Below are 18,994 nucleotides of genomic sequence, written 5' to 3' on the forward strand. Positions count from 1 at the left end.
ACTCCACCGTGCAAAAGAGCTGCAATTTTGGCGGGAACATGATTTAGCAATGCCGAAGCACACTCGAACAAAAAAACCACAACTTTGGGTTGTGACAGTGTGTATGTATTTTCCCTTATCTGTCAGCTTCTGAAGAGCCAAACTGTGAAACAGAAGGCTTTTGTCTTTCTGCATCTGGGAAAGTTTACTTAAGCCACAGGGAGTCAGGAGTCCAGATGGGATTCTGTGGATGTAGCTGGACTGGCTCCGTTCACCATGTGCAGCCCCTGGGTCTCAGGCAGCGCTGTGCCTGCAGCAGGCCCTGAGCATGCCAGTGGCTTATATGGCTTCTGTTGACAGCGCCAGGTGCTGTCACTGCAGGGGGGGTGGCACCTTCCCCTTAGCCCCCTCCCCCTACAAACCCTGTATACCCACCCACACCCTGAGTGTCCAGCCTCCAGACAAAATGGGAGCTGTGGCTGCAGGCACAGCTGTCCCTACATCCTGGTTAGTGAATGGGTCCGGGGGAGCTCTGTTTTTAGGGGGAAAAAACCCAAAAGCAAATGCCAAAGCATGCATATGGTCCACTGGCAACTGGCCCTGAGGCTGCAGGTAGCTCTGCTGCATTGCCTATGAGATTTTCATCTGGGTGTGGCAGGTGCGCAGACATGGGGCCTCAGATCTAAGGTGGCAGCAGGTCACAACCAGTCAGCAGCCACCACTGCCAGACTGTTTCAGTAGATAGAGAATAAGGGGCCACTCGAAGTCAGGGCTGCTGCAGCAATCCAGCTGGGACAGGGAGTGGTCAGGTCTCAGAAGTTCCTATGGGCAAATAGCCCTGAGCTGCTCACTAGGGTAGCTTTTTGTGGTGCTGGCCCCAGCCTTCAGGTCCCCGGGCTGCAGATCTGGGGAGAGCTGGGCAGGGTCAGTTTGCCCCACGTGGCACTATTTGCCCCACACCAAAGTGTATGTTCAGGCACATGTGCTGAGGCATAAATATCTGGCATAAATTTGTGCCTGCTGTTTGAGCTACTGTAAGCACACATTCCTGCCTGTGTGGACATGGCCTGAATGTTCAGAGTCCAGAGGCTTAAAACTGGGGGTCCAGCCTCTTTATCCCCCAGGTATGTATCATGTAGCTGAGAGCAGGTACTTGCCCAGGTTTCTTTGCTAAGAAAAAGATTTGTCAATAAGGATGGGAGCTGTTAGGGTAAGATAAAGGAACAGATTTAACTTAAGGTCTGCTCGATGTTCACAGATATTTTTTCTTAAAAATGTTTTATGTTTTGCCAAAACTTGCATTTGAAAAATGGAATTAGATTATGGCAACTTGAATTTGGACTTCGGAAAAGTTGGAAATATAAAAGTAACAAACTGACCTGGCCAAAGAGATGTGATTTGTGTGGTTTACCACCACTCCTAGATACTTCAGTATCTTAAAGCTGTTCAGAGTGCCACTAATGATTTACATCATCATCATTTACCATAGAAATAATTTCTCGTACTGAAGATGCAGTGAAAGTTATTTATTTGTGTGAGAGCTTCCTAAATCACAGTTAACACTTGTACTCTGTTGCTGCATGCATTTCTAAAATGGAGATTTGTATCTTTACTTATACCATCTAGTGTAGTTACAAGCTTTAATAAAAACTTTTTTACATGATAAAGAAATAATATAGAGCTCATCCCTTCCACCCCCAACTCCAGCCCACAAGAGCTCATCAAAGCTCTGTAAGTGGCTCTGCCCTGTGCTCAGCTGGATGGATGGGGTGGGGCCACATGTATGTGGAGAGCAGCATCCAGGAGTGGGGCAGGTGGGTGGGGCTGGGATTGAGGTGATGGACAGAAGTTACATACACAAACCGGTTTAAGTGATCAGAAACTAATTTAAACCTGTAACAGAACAGAATTTCAGTGCACATAAACCAGTTTCAGCCATTTTGAAACTGGTTTTAGATGAACCTGATTGAATGTAGCATCATACTTAACTGATTTGGGCCAAACTGGTTTATGGAACTTCTGTCCCAGACCCCTTCCTGGTTTAAGTTAAACCAGAGTACCCCAGCATGCTCTGCAGCCCTGAGCTCTACCCTTCTCCCTATCCAGAGCTGCAGCTGGCCGAGAAGGTGGAGACTGCAGTCAGGAGGCAACAGCATCTGCCTGGCTTCCTACTGCTGCTCCCACCTTGGTGTCGCTGTGCACCCAGGGGCAGTGGGGCTGGCCATGGTTGGGGCTGACCCCACGCCTAGTTTGTGTGGTGCTGAGGGTTCTGCTGCTGGCCAGATCCAGTCTGCAGGCCATATTTTGCCCACCCTGGCCTAGAGGTAACCAGAGATTAGTAGTGTAACAAGAAGCTTGTTTTAATTCCACAGAAAAGGGCGGGGGGGCATTGTAGTATCTGAGATGCTGGTGTGTTAACTCCTTCCCCCCCCCTTATTTTGTGGGGGGGACTTTTTTACATGAAATGTCTTCATAAACTAACTTAATAGACGTACTTTTAACTTGGGGTATAGGTTACCTCTCCTCTTTTATATCTCTTATTACCTGAGGAAGTGGAGGTAAGCAGAAAATGGGGCAAATGCAGTATGGTTGCTTTCCAAAAACATTCAGACCAACCTAATCTTTCTTTAAGAACTAATTCCTCAAAAGGAAATGGGGTGAATCTCTTGTCTACATGTTAAACAAGGCACTTGATATCGTGTCTCAAAAGAAACCATTATTAAAGGTGGGTGGGGACTTAAAAAAAAAAAAAAAAAAAAAAAAAAAAAAAAAAAAAAGGCTAGGAGCTGAAAGGGAAAGATTGTGACAGGTTATACTGAAAGAGGAGTGATCAAGATACAGGGTACCTGGGTCCTTTGGGACAGGTTTTGAGACCAATCCTGCTTGGTATTTATTATTAACATCCATCTGTTTCTTGCCTCCAGGTTGTTAATGTAACTTGCATCTAAGTCCATTAGGAGGCAACCAGTACTAAGGAGGACCAGATTATCATATAGAAGAATTAAATAATGTAGTACGTTGGGGAAATAGAAATGGGATGAAACAATATCATTATGTGAAAAAACTGCAGTACCAAGAAGTTTTTGCTATTGGGTAGAGAGAAGTGACTGAGGAGGGGAGTTTTCTGGGTGTAACGACCAATCGTAAAATGACCATGAATGGCCAATGTGATATGGTTTTGGGAAGGCGGGTGTAATTCAATGATGTATTGAGGATTTTTAATAGGGATGTGTTAGTACATTATACATGGTATTGATCTGTCTTAATTTAGACTGTTGTATATTGCCTTCTGGTAATCTACTTTCAAAAAGGATTGAACTGGAACGTGAGCAGAAAAGGGCTGCTAGGCTGGTGGGGAATGGAAAACCGATATTATGAGAAGAAATTAAGAGCCTGACTTTTATAGTCTCAACAAATGTTTCAAAAGTTAGGATTATTCTGCATAAATTGGCAGGGTGGAAACTAGTTAAGTAGCTCTTTTTACCTTTAGGCCAGTATTGGCACAGACTCTAGTGCTGGGTGGTCAGCGAGCAAGTGGCAGGGCAGCTGCTGTTGGCTTGTGCTTTTTACCTTCCTCTGAGGTATCAGTGATGGTGTGTGGTGCGCTGTTGCTTACTATTGTACTGAGGAAGCAATTTGGACCATTAGCTTGCTCACATGCTCCAGGTTAAACTAGACTTGGTTTTGGGGAGGAATTGGTTTTTAGATAAACTTCTTGTCTTTTTCTTTTTCTGTGCGGCATAGTTTGACCATGCAATTCCTTGTTGTTGCAGGTGGTCCAATGGTGAAACCCTGGTCTCTCCTCTACTGTGGCCTGTTCCTACTGTTTTTGAGATTTCTGGCCTCTTGTATTTAAGGCATTGAGTTTTATTACAGGGTACTGAGGGCAGGGGTATTTTGTGGTATACATGTTCTCCTGGTGTGCATGTTTGTTCTTTGTAAACACTACTTTGCTTAATGTAGGCAATTGTGTAATGGATCAGTGTTCAGCAACTTTTTTAGGCTGCAGGTCAAAATGATCCAGCTCAGGTCAGAGGCGGGGGGGTGAGCACTAGGGCCCAGACAAGACTACCATTTTCTCCCCCACCCCTTCAGGTGGCATGGTGAAAGTGCTGCCCTGCAGCTGCCCAAGCTAGATCAAATGATGATGAGGACTGTAGGTTGCTACCCTCTATAATAGACATTTGCAGAGAGACTGGGATTGTAATTCAAGCGATCCCTATTTGTTTCTCTGTTTTCACCTTTTGCTTAAGGTGTCTAGCAGGTCACTTTTTACTACAGCAAAGAGTAACCTGAAGTACTTGAGTCCGAAATAGTCAAATGTAAAGAGAATTCTAGAAAAAATGTTTCACTGGGAATTGATGCACCTGCTTATCTTCAGCAGCACATCCAGAAACATAAGTTTAAGCTCTCTTCTGTATAGAATACTAGGTTGTCATAGCTTTTTGCAGGCCCTTGGTATAGATTAGATGCAATTTTTCATCCATTTTGTGCAAAATATGGGTGTTATACTCTGTGCAAATCTTGCAGAATAAAGAACTTTTTTGAAGGCCTCAGCAGAAAGCTAAAATTAGATGGGTGTGGTTGCTAGGGTAGCATTAACATTCATAATTAAATTTGTATGCAGCCTTGGACCCTTCTGACATTTAAAAAATTATGTAAAAGCACTCAAATGTTTGTTTTTGTTCTTTACCTGGGTTAAGTTGTTCCTAGCATCGCAAAACAAGTATTAAATATAAGAATAACACATAGGCAAGAAGACCTAAACTAGCAGAGAACAAGACTTCATTTGCATCACCTACATCCCAAACAGATGCAAAAGAAAATCAGTACTTCATGGTAGAACTGCAAATCTTGAGCAAAAGGATGATCACCTTTTTGTCCCAATGAATAGCCATATATTCAAATAAATAGTAATCTTAAATACTTTTGCTATAAAATTTAGTTCGTGTGGTTTTACTTCCTTTTAATTGAGTACTGCAAACAAAGTGCATCACAAAGCATTTTAGGGAAATGGATCCGAGCTAGATTTAGACACAAATATTGGGTTATTCAGTTCCTAGGAGTTCAGCTTGAGTGGCTTCTGTCTTGTGTATGGCAGGAAATTATCATTAGGTATCTGGTAGCTCCTGGGTGGTCTAACAGCATCTTTTTATGCACTAGCAAATAATTTGCAGCTGGGACACTGATGTAGGACTGTCTGAAGGAATAGAAATCTAAATTGGCTTGTTCACATGCATTGTATGTTAACCTTCCTTGAGCAAGGCTACAGTTTCCCTATGTAGTAGGTTAATCCCAGATAATTGTTATGAGGAATAATTTGTTTCTATTTTATTTTTCAAATTTCATCTCTGAAAATGACTCTTGGGGATGCCAAGCTTGCTTTCTAGTCATGAGGGCAGGATGCATCACTGGACATGCATATGACTTGGAGAAGTAGTAGCTTAATTGCAGTAGTAGATATATATTTGCTCCCATGAGGGAAGCACCGAAATCTGTTTAGTGGGAAGATGTGAGCCATCTACTTGGAAAAAATCTTAAACTTAAATTTTAGAAGAATGCTTTTTCTGAATTGAAGTGATATGCCTTGTAGGTGGAAGCTTATTCATGGCTCAGCTGATTCCCAGCTGAGTGACTGTCCTAGAATGACCCCAAAATATACAATATTCCCCCGCTACCAGTTTTATTGGTGTCGGGCAAGAGAGCTCTGCTTCCAAACATTAGGTTATGTTTATACAGTCTTTTAAATGAGGAGACAAACTACCTGTTTGTCTTTCATAGCTAAAGAAAGTGGCGTGGGTGTTCTTCTGCAGTCAGTATGTTGTGGTGACTTTTTTGCTAGCGTTTATAATATCATTGGGAGTAGCTAGTAAGTGCTTCTGCAGATGGTTTCATTTAAGCTGTCCTTGTGGAGGAGGGAGGAGGAAACATTTGTCAGCTGGAATGAAGTTCTCTTAAATGCTTCATACTAAGCCTGCTGTAACGCAAGCCATAGGTGTAACTGCTGCCTGGCGATAGCTATATAAACAAAGAAATATTTTGTGGTGCTAAAATTGTCAAATAAATCAAGAGGAAGAGAATTATGTTAATTAAAGTTTAGTGAAATGTTTTTCATGTGCAAGGACAATATTGGATCTACTTGCTTTTGTCTTTTAAAAGCCACCAAAACAAAGCACTGTTCTTGAATCCCATAGCAATCGGTTGTTTGGTACAGATGGCATTGCCTGGATCTTTGCAGCAATTTTGTTTGGAGACCTATATGGCACTGTTCCTGTTCCCTGGTCCCCCAAGGAAATTTAGTTTTTACATAGTCTGTGTGGTGCAGGAAAGTTGTTTGGACAACCTTTTCTTGTTGTTCTTGTTTCTTTGGGGTGAGGGGATGGATTAGGTTCCTTTTAGAGTGCTTCTGAAGTGGCTTATATCCACGTTTTACCCAACTATTCAGTGAAAAATGAGAACTTTTCCTTTGCTCTCATAAGAAATGGCACTCATAAATGTTCCTTTACTAATAAATGTTATTTCCAGTATTGCCAGTACATCAGACTTCTGTAAGACCAGTGTTTTATCACAGAACACATAGTGAGAAAATAAGTGGGAATAGATGGTGAGCAAGTTGATAGTTATCAATGTAACTACCCATTAGAAGTGATGTATTTTTCTTTTGTATGTGTTTTACTTTTTGCATTTTTTTTATTTATTTATTTTTTTACTATAGAATCAGTGTTTTATATGCTGTACTTCATATCTCTTTTGGTTATATCTACCTTTTTGATGGGTAAGATTTGGAAAAAGGTAACTTTTGACTGAAGGAGAATACCGCAGGACAAAATAAGGTTTCAAAAGCCAGGATTTCCACAATGATAATAGATGTGTACTGTAACTTAACAGTTCTTAAGCTTTTCCTCTAATAATAGAATCTAGGACAATATTGAACATTTGTCACCTAGGTTATTTCACAGACTTGCTTTTGTCCAAGGTATTATGGGAAAAAAGCTGATGGTAGGTTCTTGAAACAAACTAATTGGAAGGGAGAAGAGGAAATGGAAATGCCATTATGGAGGTGACCAGTAGATCTATGAGATAATATTTGTGTGTTGCTTTGGTAATAATTTTAATGGCTCTTATTATCCTTTTTAGGCTTATGGCATGTCTGCTTTGCCTTTAAACTTGATAAAGGGAACTAGAAGTGCTGCCTATGAACTCCTGGAAAACACTGAAGATATTGAAGAAGTAGAGCAACATATACAAAGGATTAAACTGAAGGTTTGTTCAGTTGCTTTTAAGTAATGTTACTTCAAAATTTTGTCTCTTTCACAGTACTAGCTGTTATGGTAATGTTTGGTGTTTAGTCCAAGAAATTATGAAAGGCAGGACGAGATTAAAGGAGTGACTCAGCTAGGCTCAACTTCATTAACACCTGGGAACTACAGGAAATAACTTCTGTGGTTCAGATAAGAATTCCTTCCATAATTTCTATGTAATAGAAGATTATATCTTCTCCTTCAGAGCTGGTTTAAGCCCTTTGGGATTCTTTAGTCTTCATCCTGACTTCAAAGGGGGTCTTTTCTTACTAGGAACCCCAACTTCACTTCCTAGCTTCTGTAGGGCATACCTTCTCCAAAGTCACTACCAGTTCCAATTTCCAAGCTAAATTTGATATTCCTATTGAAGGAATATCTGCACTGAACACCTACTACCACAGTCAACAAGTAGGTGGGTTTGAGTCTACAAATCTCAATCCTTGTGCTAGATTGGGAACTAGTTCATAACCAGTATCTGGCTGGGAAGCAGATGCATTTGTCACAGAAGTGTACTATTCCAGAATCAGAAGAGAATTATCCATCAATATTTCTTGCACTGTATGGATTAGTAATCCATTGTAATTAGTAATGTTGATGGATAATTCTCTTCTGATTCTAGAATAGTAATTTCAGTAGCATTGTAGAGAGAGATAATCCTGCAAGAGGCTTTAGGGGCACAAATTTATATTCTGCATTCTGTGAAGAGAAGGGCAATAGTGAACTTAAATGCTCGGATAAAACTTTCAGCCACATCTCCAAACTCTTGAGGCTGGGAGTGACTTCGAAGATGAGGTAGTGCCTCCTGACTTTTTAATGGAATTTTTCTTTATCGTCAGATTCTAAATAAAGCACCTTGCTATGAGGCTTCAGGACTTGGTTGTTACAATCACATGTACAGCAGTCTAATACCTATTCTTCCAGTTCTAAGTTCTTTAGATACCCAATTTCTTTCCTAGAAGGTAGCTCCCTTCCATGGGTTGGAAGCTGTGCTGGGTCATGAAACTCAAGGCAGTAGAGTGGTATGTTCAGTTTGTAAACTAGGTAAGGCCTCAGTTTTTATGTGAAGAGTAACACTTACATCTGAATTACTTGGTAATCTAGTATTTTATAGCTGCTGAAGACTAAATTTTGTTGTTCAAAGCATGTTGTGGAACAAATAAAAAATAATACGCTTTTATCTATTGCAAAGGGATTTATTTGAAGTCCTCATGCTTACAAACTTGTAAAAAGCTTGGTTGTATTCATGAAACTTGTTAAGTCAACCAATGTGCATCTTGGAAGTGGTATATCTATGAGGTACAAATTGTGGGGCAAGTGTTTGTTTGTTTGTTTGTTTTCCCCAACTCTCTCATCTGCTTCCAAGTGTTGTCACTCTTTTTAAAGTGGCTTTTTTATTATAAAGCCATATTCCTTGGCATTTTTGAATTATAGCCAGGTTTTTTCTAAACTGGGAAATTTGCCTTTTTCTAAGTAGTGTCCATATTTATATAAACAAAGTGATACTGGCATTGAGAATCCTGTAGAATGGTGCTGTGCAAGCTTTTGTCTGCTGTGAAGTTTTTGCTGTAGTCCAACTTCTCTTGGAACAGGATCTGCATTGGCAACAGCCATGCTAATTGATTTAACAGGCAAATAACTTAAGTCTTGAAAGTAAACTATCCATCCCCTATTGCTGCACTTCCCTCTTGAGGGGTAAGGTGCTGCAATGGTTTGGGACACATTTTTTGTAAGCAGTCATATGCATTAGAATTACTGTGTCCCAATTAATCAATTTTTTTATTAATAAATTTTAAAATGGTGTTGCAGCAGGCTTGAAGTACATTGTTAATTTGTTTACAATGCTAGAGGTTTTAAGAGCAGAAAAAGGTGAATTTATAAATGCTGCTTTATAGTCTTTTAAGATAAATTTTAAATAGCCATATTTAAATCAAAATTGTAAGTGACTGAATAATAACCAACATTTACAAGCCTTTTAAATAACCTACAAACATTTCAACCTGTAGTAAGAATATGAAATGTTTGAACTACTTTTGTCATGGATTCATAGATGTTATGGTCGGAAGGGACCTCAATAGATTGAGTCTGACCCCCTGCATAGGCAGGAAAGAGCGCTGGGTTAGGATGACCCCAGCTAGCTGCCTATCTAACCTCCTCTTGAAGACCCCCAGGGTAGGGGAGAGCACCACCTCCCTTGGGAGCCCATTCCAGACTTTGGCCACTCGAACTGTGAAGAAGTTCTTCCTAATGTCCGGTCTAAATCTGCTCTCTGCTAGCTTATGGCCATTACTTCTTGTAACCCCCAGGGGTGCCTTGGTGAGTAAATCCTCACCAATTCCCTTCTGTGCCCCCATGATGAACTTATAGGCAGCCACAAGGTCGCCTCTCAACCTTCTTGCAGAGGCTGAAGAGGTCCAGGTGCCCTAGTCTCTCCTCATAGGGCTTAGCCTGCAAGCCTTTAACCTTACGTGTAGACCTTCTCTGGACCCTCTCCAGGTTATCCGCATCCCTCTTGAAGTGCGGCGCCCAAAATAGGCTTTATATGTTGTGCTAATTACTCTGCATTGACATGAAAAGCATATTGTATATTTAACTCATCCATACAGTTTGAAATATTCATTCCCAGCATTTTGCAGATTAAGGGAGTTAAATTTACTATGTTTGTTGGGAATCAAATTGAGTAGTTAATTATTACTGACTTCTTGCTTACAAAGCTAGCTGAGGCTACTGTATTTTTGTTTTCTGGAGATTTTGTTTATGGTTGACAATCACACAGGGCTGTTCTTATGGTTATATTTATGGCTGACTTAAACACATTGCTCAGAGGGCTTAGTCTGTTCAACTGGTATTGTTCTTGACTTTACCTGATAGGTCTGATGTGAACTCTGGCTCTTCCTCTAGAAGAAGTGGAGGACTGGGGAGCTGGTAGAAATGGGGTAAAAATGGAAATAATGTTTCAAAAACAGGGTTCCTATTGGATAATTCTGACTCCTTACAATTGCTACAGTGTTAGCTTATAAATAAAATTTAACACCTTATTTACGTCATTGTTACATTACTTTCATGCATTCATTTTTGATTGGCAGTGCAAAGATGGTCGGCCTCTATCAACAAGGGACAGGCGAACCCTACAGCAACTGGAGGAGAGGCTAAGGACACTTCGAAGAAGAGAGAGACACCTAGAGTTTATTGAGAAAAGCTGGTGGTCAAAATTCTGTGGAGCTATGCGACCCCTGAAGGTAAAAATAAACCAAATCCTTATCTGGGTTTTTCATTTTATGCCTGCTTTACTATAGAATAACTACTGTTGTTTATGTTGTCTTTACTACTATGGCCCAAGTCTGTTGGGGATGGGGGGTGGTTAATACCAAATAACTTATTTCCTCAATTCTCCAAAACAGTATTAAATAGCTGTTACTACTTCAGCTTGTATAGATGAAAAATGATGCCTCATTCTCTGCCCTTGAAAGAAGCATAGAGTGCTGCAATTGCATACATGAATGTGAGAGGCCTAGGTATTTGTAGGTAAAGATAAGCTTCATCTTTTTACCTGTGCTATCATTTTTTTGGAAGTCTGAGGCTTCTGGTCTTTCTCTATAATGAGTTATATGGCTACTCTTACATAGTAAGAACATGAAGTAGCTATTAGGTTGGTCTCTATGGGCACTTTTACACATACTTTGCAGGGGGCACTTTAATTAGAACAGCTCTGAAGGCCCCTCTGAAGTGCTAGCATATCTTGTGTATCAGTGTCCCCATGCTTAAATGGTGGTGGGGGCTCATCGACCAAGCTTTAGATCAAGGGCCCCCACCACCATTTTTAAGCATGGGGAAACTGATGCAGGAGGCTGCTGGAGCATGGAAATTGCCGTGCACCAATAGACTCAACTGAGTCTGCCCAACACACTGGAATTCCAGTGCATCAGAGCAGCCTCCTTGTATGCATGTAGGTGCCCTAGAAAACTAAGCTGTTACCTGCTGTTTCTATAACCATTGCTAGATGTTTAGAATTTGTCTTAATGCATTATAGATTGAGGCCTGTTTCACATGCAGATGTGCAGACTAGTTTTTATCAGTGAAAAGCCAAAAATTGACATGTATGTTAATCTACACATTTCTCTGCTATAGGACCTTCTAAATAGAGGGGTACTTAGCTGTGTTAGTCTGAAATTGGGCAAAAGGCAGGGTAGAGGTGCACCTTTCTAGAGTAACTGAATCAGTGATACCTAAGTGTTCTGATTTTAACATCTGGTGAAATGAACTCTGTCGTGAAGGCTTAAGTATCTCTGATTCACTTAGTCTGTAAGGTGCATCATTACCCTGGCTTCTAAAAGTGTGTGATACTAAAACCAGAAAACTAATGTATATTTGTAGAAAAAATGTTGGTTACTTGCTAGAAAAATCAGTACTTTAACACTTTTTATATTAAAGCATAAACTGATAAAATGGAATTCTGCAGGTTGGTGTTGGAAATCTCCCAACCTTAGCTAACTTTGTCATACCAGCTCTTTACCTTTCTTTAGTGGAAATAGGTCTTGCAATGAAATATTCTGACTCCTGGAAACAAACAGGGAAGAGAGCAGAGTGGATGAATTGCTTCGTAGTCCAATCTTCTGAACTTCTTCAGAAGTATGAATTCCGTGCAGCATCTAACTTTTTTCCCCATTGTCTTAAAGGGAAAACTAAAAGCTAAGTGGTCATTAACCCAAGCATATGTACTACTTCCATGCACTGGGTGAGTGCACTATGAAGTCCACCTCATCTTAAACTGGCTATTCCAGCTGGCTTCCCTTTCTAGGAGATAAGTGCTTATATGCAGCTTTAGTACTAAGGGGCTTTGGTTTTTCTGTTGGCACTGTCCACTCCAGCTGTCCTTTCCCTGTCTTCAGTGTGTCCCAAACTAAGGTCCTGATTCACTCCATAGATCAATTGATTGGTCTGGTAGCTTGTCTGAGAAGATGGCCTGTTCTTAGTTCTTTGCTGCTGGAATGATTGTAGTTGCTTTATTTCTATCAATGCAGTTTGTTGGAAGAAAAGACGACTTCCAGTAGAATATTCATTACATGTAATGCCCTACAATAAGAAGGATCATTAAGCTAGTCATGACCAGAGTTCTCTTGCTAGAAGCCTTTTGGCTGTGCAGTTTGTGTTCAAAACAGTCCTTGGTACTGACTTCTGTTCTTCACATTTGCATCTCTTACTCCTGTCTGGTACTACCCTCTCTCCAGAATGAGGGCTGGTTTGCTAGTTGTCTTCTCAGCCCTTCATCTTGATATCATTGCTTTCTTGTGGCCTAGTCTTTTGGCCACCACCCTAAACAACTGGGATACTTTGAGAGATGTGGCCCTTGTTCCTTCATGGAACTCTAGAATCTTAAATGAACTTCGAATTCTTATCGGTACAGAATCTCTTAAGTTGTCTTTGAGTCCCAGCATTGTATGTTGAGAATGGGAACTTTCTTCTACCATTTCAGTGTTTGATTCCTGTAGGTCATGGGTGTCCAACCTTTTTGAATGTGGGTCCGGATCATGAACTTTTTATCACCCAGTGGGCTGGCAGGAGCAGGAACTTGCGTGTGCCCTGTCCAGTCTCACCACAGCCTGTGGGCGCAGGGGTTGAGGGGCACCGCCTGACCCCACCGTGTCCTCCCTGCCACCTGGGTGGCCTCGAGGATGCTCCCATACCTGCATACTTGGGCTCAGCAGCCAGGGGGACATGCGGGGACCCTACAGGGGGGTGTGGGACGTGCAGGGACACCCCCCCTGCTCCCTCTCCCCTGGAGCAGCCTGAGCCCAAACGGCAGGGCTCCCTCCCTCCCTAGGGCCTGTGACTCACCACCCCCAGTGCAACATCTGTGGGCATGGGGGGATGCAGGGAGGCAGGAGCAGTGCCAGCTTCCCTCCCTGACAGCCACAGCCATGGCAGCAGCATCTCCCACGCACCTGGCCACAGCATCCCTCTGAGCTGGCATCCACGCCCACCTGCCCGCTGCACCACGACCTGCTCTAGCCTGCGGGGACGGTGCAGGGCGGGGCAGGCATGCAAATGAGTAAGGGAGGGGCAGGGCTAGGAAGGGACCCCGTGAAATGAGGGGGGAGGGGAGGAGCTGCACTGTGTTGGCAATGTCAAGCTGACACTGTGCGTATGGGGAAACTTGTCCCTTCCCCAGCCCTTCAGCAGTCATTAGGAAGCTGCTGCAGGCCTGGTGGAGGGACAAGGGGTGGGAACAAAGGTAAAGTGTTTACTTACTTTTCCCATTGCAGCACCTTACGCCACAAAATGGCTTGGCAGGCCACATGGCGGCCTGCGGGCTATATGTTGGACAAGCCTGCTGTACGTAGTTATGGTAGCAAGTTCCTCTTCTACCCCCAAACCCTTTCGGATTGGGATATGCTTTTTATTTATTACATCATTGTTACCATAAAAATCATAGAAAAATTAGGGTTGGAAGAGACTTCAGTAAGTTATCTAGTCCAACCCCCTGCTCAAAGTAGAACCATCCCCAGCCAAGGTTGTCTTACCTGGGTCTTAAATCTCTAAGGATAGAGATTCCACAACCTCTCCAGGTAGCCTGTTCCAGTGCTTTATTACTCTCCCCATGAGAGGTTTTTCCTAATATCTAACCAGAACTGCCCTTGCTGTAGGTTGAGACCATTGCTACTTGTGTTATCTACCAGCACCAAGAACAGCTCGGCTCCATCCTCTTTGGAGCCTACTTTCGGGTAGTTGAAGGTTGCTATCAAATCCCTCCTCAGTCTTCTCTTCTGTAGACTAAATAAGCCCAGTTCCCTCAGCCTTTTCTCAGCAGTGATGCCCTAGGCCTCTAACTATTTTCATTGCCTTCTGCGGTACTCTGCATCCTTTCTGTAGTGAACACAGTACTCCAGATACAGAGTACTCCAGAACTGGACACAGTGCTCCGGATGTGGTCTTACCAGTGCCAAAGAGAGGGGAATAACCATTTCCTTCAATCTGTTGGCAGTACTCTTACTAATGTATGTTGCTAGCCTCTTTGGCAATAAGAGCACACTGTTGGCTTATTCAGCTTATTGTCCACTGCAGTCCCCTGGCCCTTTTTCTGTTTTACTTAGCCTTTGCAGAGGAAGGAGGAAAGACCAGCTTATAATATGTAACAATTAGGGGTGCACTGATAGCTATTGGTATTGTCCTCCCCCAAAATTAAATCTGACTTTTAAGGAGGCACATTGGCATATACTGATCCAATTTCTGATATGAAGTCTGACCACTTGAAGAGCTGTGTCCAGCTGGTAAGTCTCTGAGGGGAAAGGGAAGAGGGGGGGATACACAGATCGAGGCCCCCTGCAGTGAGGGAGGAAGTTGGACTGGGGCAGGTGCTGCCCAGCTGGGGTGGGCCAGAGCCACAGTTCATCCAGGGGATGTAGGGGAGCAATGGGGGGCATGCCACCAGATCTGTGCCTGGGGCGAGGCAGGCTACTGTTGCAGGCTGTGGCTGTGCTGGGCTCTTCCTGGTGGGGGGGCTGGCCTGGGCTGTGCTCAGAGTGGGTGGCAGTGATGGTGGGAAGGGAACTACAGAGGGGGGGCAGCAGCCATCCCAAAATTTGCCATACCCTCCCAGTCCCCCCATCCCCGGCAGGGACTGGGATGGGGCTACGCTCAGGGTGGGACGGGTGGCAACACTGGAAGATCCTGGTGCAGCCCCAGCCCACCCTTGCCCCATGCAGATCCAGGGTCACATGCCCCTATGCCCTTCTGGTGTGTGCGCAGCACTGGGAGTCACCCCCTTCCTCCCCTCCCCCGACAAGCAACTGCTCCATCCTGCACCCTGCTATGCCTGGGCAGCGCCTGCCCCTGCTGAAGGCCCAGCCCTATTTTCCTCACTGAGAGGGTTCTCAATCTGTCCCCCCATTCCCCCACAACAGACTTACCAGCTGGATGCAGCTCTCCAAGCTGCCGAGATGTGCTTCTCCCAACCTACGTGCTGCGCTGTGGCTACACACATGAATGGGACATTTATTGGCCCCATTATCAGCTGCATCGGGCAAAAAAAAAAAAAAAGCTGACTTCCAATACAGTCAACTTTTTCTTTATATTGGTGCTGATCTGATATTGGACTTCTGGTGACAATTTTATCAGAATTGTGACTCCAAAGCTACGGATAATGAGTCTTAGGGCTGAACTACAATGTGCTTTAGGGGTTTTTTTTGCGGGGGGGCGGTTCTTCCCTGTTCGCTGGAGGTGCTTTGTTAAGGGCATATCAGCTACCAGCTCTAAGTCTTCACAATAGAATTTTTTATGTCGTTTCAAGCTAGAACACTTAAGGTGCCTCATGATACCATACTAGGAACTGAGCAAATGTTAGTCATGCAACACTTCAGAATGCTCAACAGCCTGCGAACTGTGTTTTTAGAGGGGAGGCTTTGACTGTGAAAAATGGTGGGACCGCTGAGATGGTGGGGCAGATGGAGTGCCCTGCGGGGGGTGGGGCCATTCTTAGTATGCTCGGTGGCAGGCCCAGAAGTGGACTGGAAGTACTTCCGATCCTCTCCTGTGGGATGTTCCATCCGCCCCGCCATCTCAGTGTTCACAAGACATGCCTGTTACTTCGAGGTATATAGAAAGAATGTTTAAAGCTGTGTCTGTGGCCGAATTGCTGGTTCTCCGACTCGGCATTGAATCTTTGGATTCGAATTCGGCTGAATCGAATCGGAACAGTGATCCGAATCAACTAATCAAATCACTGTCCCACAAATCGGGCCAAATACAAATCAAATACGGCCCACTTTGCACATCCCTAACTGACTTTTTCTTATAATGTAAAAAGCATGTTACTGTTGTGTTCTTATTACCTGAAGACTTTCTGCTCTGAGGAAAACTGGCTGTTGCAGACTTGTAGCAAATGCTAAATCCTTAGGAGTATAATGGAAGGACTTTTCTTATCCCTGAGGGGCTTCTACTTATGAAAGAGTCTTTTCCTAACATTTTGCATCTTCTTGGGAGTTTGCACAAAGTTAATATTGATGTTCTTGCTCATTTTACAGTTCTTTGTTACTAATATAGCAGTGGATAGTAAAGCCTATTTATATAAGAACATTAGTTTTTATAAACATCAGTTCAGATTTGGCTTATAAGTAGAAGCAAGCTATATAATTTGTGTAACACTTACTTTAATGTAACTGTGCATAAAATCCCTTGTAGGTTAACTGCTGGGAGGTGGGGCACAATCCCTGGATACCAATTTAGTGGGGGTGCCAAAATGTTGTCTGCACCAGAATCTAACCCCCCCTGCCCCCATGACCTGTCAGCAGTAGCTGGGTCCAGAGGACACACTACTGGTGCAACACTAGCAACAACCTTAGGCTGGCATGCTACACCACAGCAACAGCAGCTGGGGACCTCTCTCTTTTTGAGTACTCACAGCAGTTGATTCCAGTTCTTCCACCCCCTGCTCTTGACACCCCCTAACCTTCAGCTCAGTGGCACCTCCTGCCCTCCTTCCTTCTTGCCTGCTGCTCTGCAGTAGAGTAGACCCTGCTACTTATGGCTCTTGCTTTTAGAGATGTCCTAATTTCCTGGTCTCTGTTGTATTTGTACATTGCTGTTTTAATATCCGTGATCAGCGTATTTTACATAAATGGCTGTATTCTGAATGGGCATAATCTTAATGTCTTCAAAACCCCATTCTTCACAGGCTGAGGAAGTTACAAGGGTAGTTTTTCACTCACTAGACTAAAATATTTAATAAGAACCATGAACTTTTACTAAGAGTACAGCAGAGGCGTAGCTGCAAATTGGTTCAGGCAAAGCCTCATTAGCGTGTGCTAAATTTTTAAAAGTAAACTCTAAAATGTCTGACTCACAGAAAATATTCTTATCAGTGGGATTGGAGATTGTTTTGGCTTTCATAGCCTTTTTTTTGCTCAAAAATATATTAAAACGAGTTGCCATTATACCTGTTAGTACAGAATGTTAGACTCTATTGATTTAAGTAAGAACAATATTTTACTATTTTATTTGCTTTGAGAGTTGAAGTCCCTAAGATCGCAACTAAATAATTGGCTGCGTTTTCTACCTTATTTGTAGAGAAGTAAGATGTGAGGCTCCTGCAAGAGTTCCTCAATTCGGTTTTAAAAATAAAAAAAATACTTGGATTGTTCCTCTGAGCAATGTTAATTGTATGGTATCTTTTGCGTATTTGCCAAATAAAAAAGGAAATTGGGATCAGACAGTGAAATGTGTAGAAAATGAAAATTTAGGATGGGAAAGTAACAGTATAAATTTGTGGCTTAAATTATGGGCTCAAAAATATGAGTGTACCAGTGTCTTTGAAACACTGGAATTACACTGGCAAATTTGGTTGTTTTGTCTTATAAGTCTTAAGTTCTGTAAAACCGCTTCTCCATTAGCCCACTCTTTTCTAACCCCTCTTCCCTTCATTCTACCAGTGGTTATTCTGCAGCAATCCTGTTACTTCTGACCATTGGCCATTTATCATGGAATGGCCATTTGGAGCTGATTAGGGAAGCCTCTAGTGTCCCCACCCTCTCAGCCTATCTCTTTTTCCTTCAGTTAAATTTCTTATGGTGTGGTGGCAATGAGTAGGATATAGATTTTGGGGGAAAGACTATCAATGTTTTGCCAATATATGGCCAGTGACAACAGTGAATGCCAAATCTGTACTTTGGGTACCTTTCTGCTGTCCTTACTTGACTCTTAGTTCCTTTCATTTTTTGCCCTCAGAGCTTCTGGGGGTCACTGGGTATGGCAGTCTTTTATGGTACTGGATATCCAGGATAGAATGGAAGGGGCCACCTTTACTAAGGGTATTGTAGCTTAAAGGGCAAAAACTGGTTACCCAAAATAATGATGCTTTTACTTGAGCATATAGATTTGCTCACTTGTAACCTTGATTAGTTTCTATGCCTAGGGAAGTGTTTTAGCATTTTAGGCATTATGGTAAATTAAGTTGATTTAATTCATTTGGTAGGTAGATAAATGTCACTAGCTGTTGAATAATCACATTAATATCTCCCATTCAAAAGTGGGGGAAGAACCCTCTTTTGATTTGCAGTTTTGGAAGGTTTAATCATAGCTTCTAAATCTGTAATATCTGTGGCTTCTGAAGAAACTACAGGCTTGGAAGGGAGGTGGGGGGTGGGTGACTTTCCCATTTATCTTAAAGATCATAGAATCTTACTTTCACTATATGAAAACATGAAAATCTGTAAGTAACTTTAAGAGCACAACACTTATTAATTTGTCATGACTTATGATAACCAAAGTTTTTAAAACTGACTGGTTGGGAGTTGTTCTGTCTCTGAGAGAGCCCAGAAGAGCACTTTATCTGTGCTTACTAGCCTTTGTATCTATTTTAATCAATTCTGAACAATAAACAAATAAGATAATCCTGTCTTTTTAGGGGCAGAAATACACACAGCAGACTAAGGATAATCCTCCTTCTTTCTGTTTTATAAAGGATAGATATTTATTTGGAGTGAGTAGGATTCTGGATTTGGACCTCTTACCCCACTTTTAATAATGGAATCATTTTACCAAAAATATTTTATTCAACATGAGGATCTGTTTTAAAGTGGGGAGTGTACATTGTTTTTATTTCATCTGCAAAAACAATACTCCTAAAATAAGTAGGTGATCAAGTTTAAATGTTAAACAGGTATAACGTAGATAATGCTATGTCAAAGATTAGCAAAGTAGTGAAATTATACTTTTTTTTTTAA

General features: G+C 42.4%; 1 protein-coding gene across 1 annotated transcript in view; it reads left to right on the forward strand.

Moving 5' to 3' along the window:
- Nucleotides 1–18,994, forward strand: part of LMBRD1 (LMBR1 domain containing 1) — a 223,701-nt gene that overhangs the window by 131,269 nt on the left and 73,438 nt on the right. Inside the window, exons 8-9 of the mRNA XM_006016640.3 lie at nucleotides 7,117–7,242; nucleotides 10,364–10,516. Coding sequence (XP_006016702.1) covers nucleotides 7,117–7,242; nucleotides 10,364–10,516 — 279 coding nt within the window. The remainder of the gene's footprint in view (nucleotides 1–7,116; nucleotides 7,243–10,363; nucleotides 10,517–18,994) is intronic.

Source organism: Alligator sinensis, unplaced genomic scaffold (assembly GCF_000455745.1).
Source record: "Alligator sinensis unplaced genomic scaffold, ASM45574v1 scaffold499_1, whole genome shotgun sequence".
In the NCBI taxonomy this organism is placed as follows: domain Eukaryota; kingdom Metazoa; phylum Chordata; order Crocodylia; family Alligatoridae; genus Alligator; species Alligator sinensis.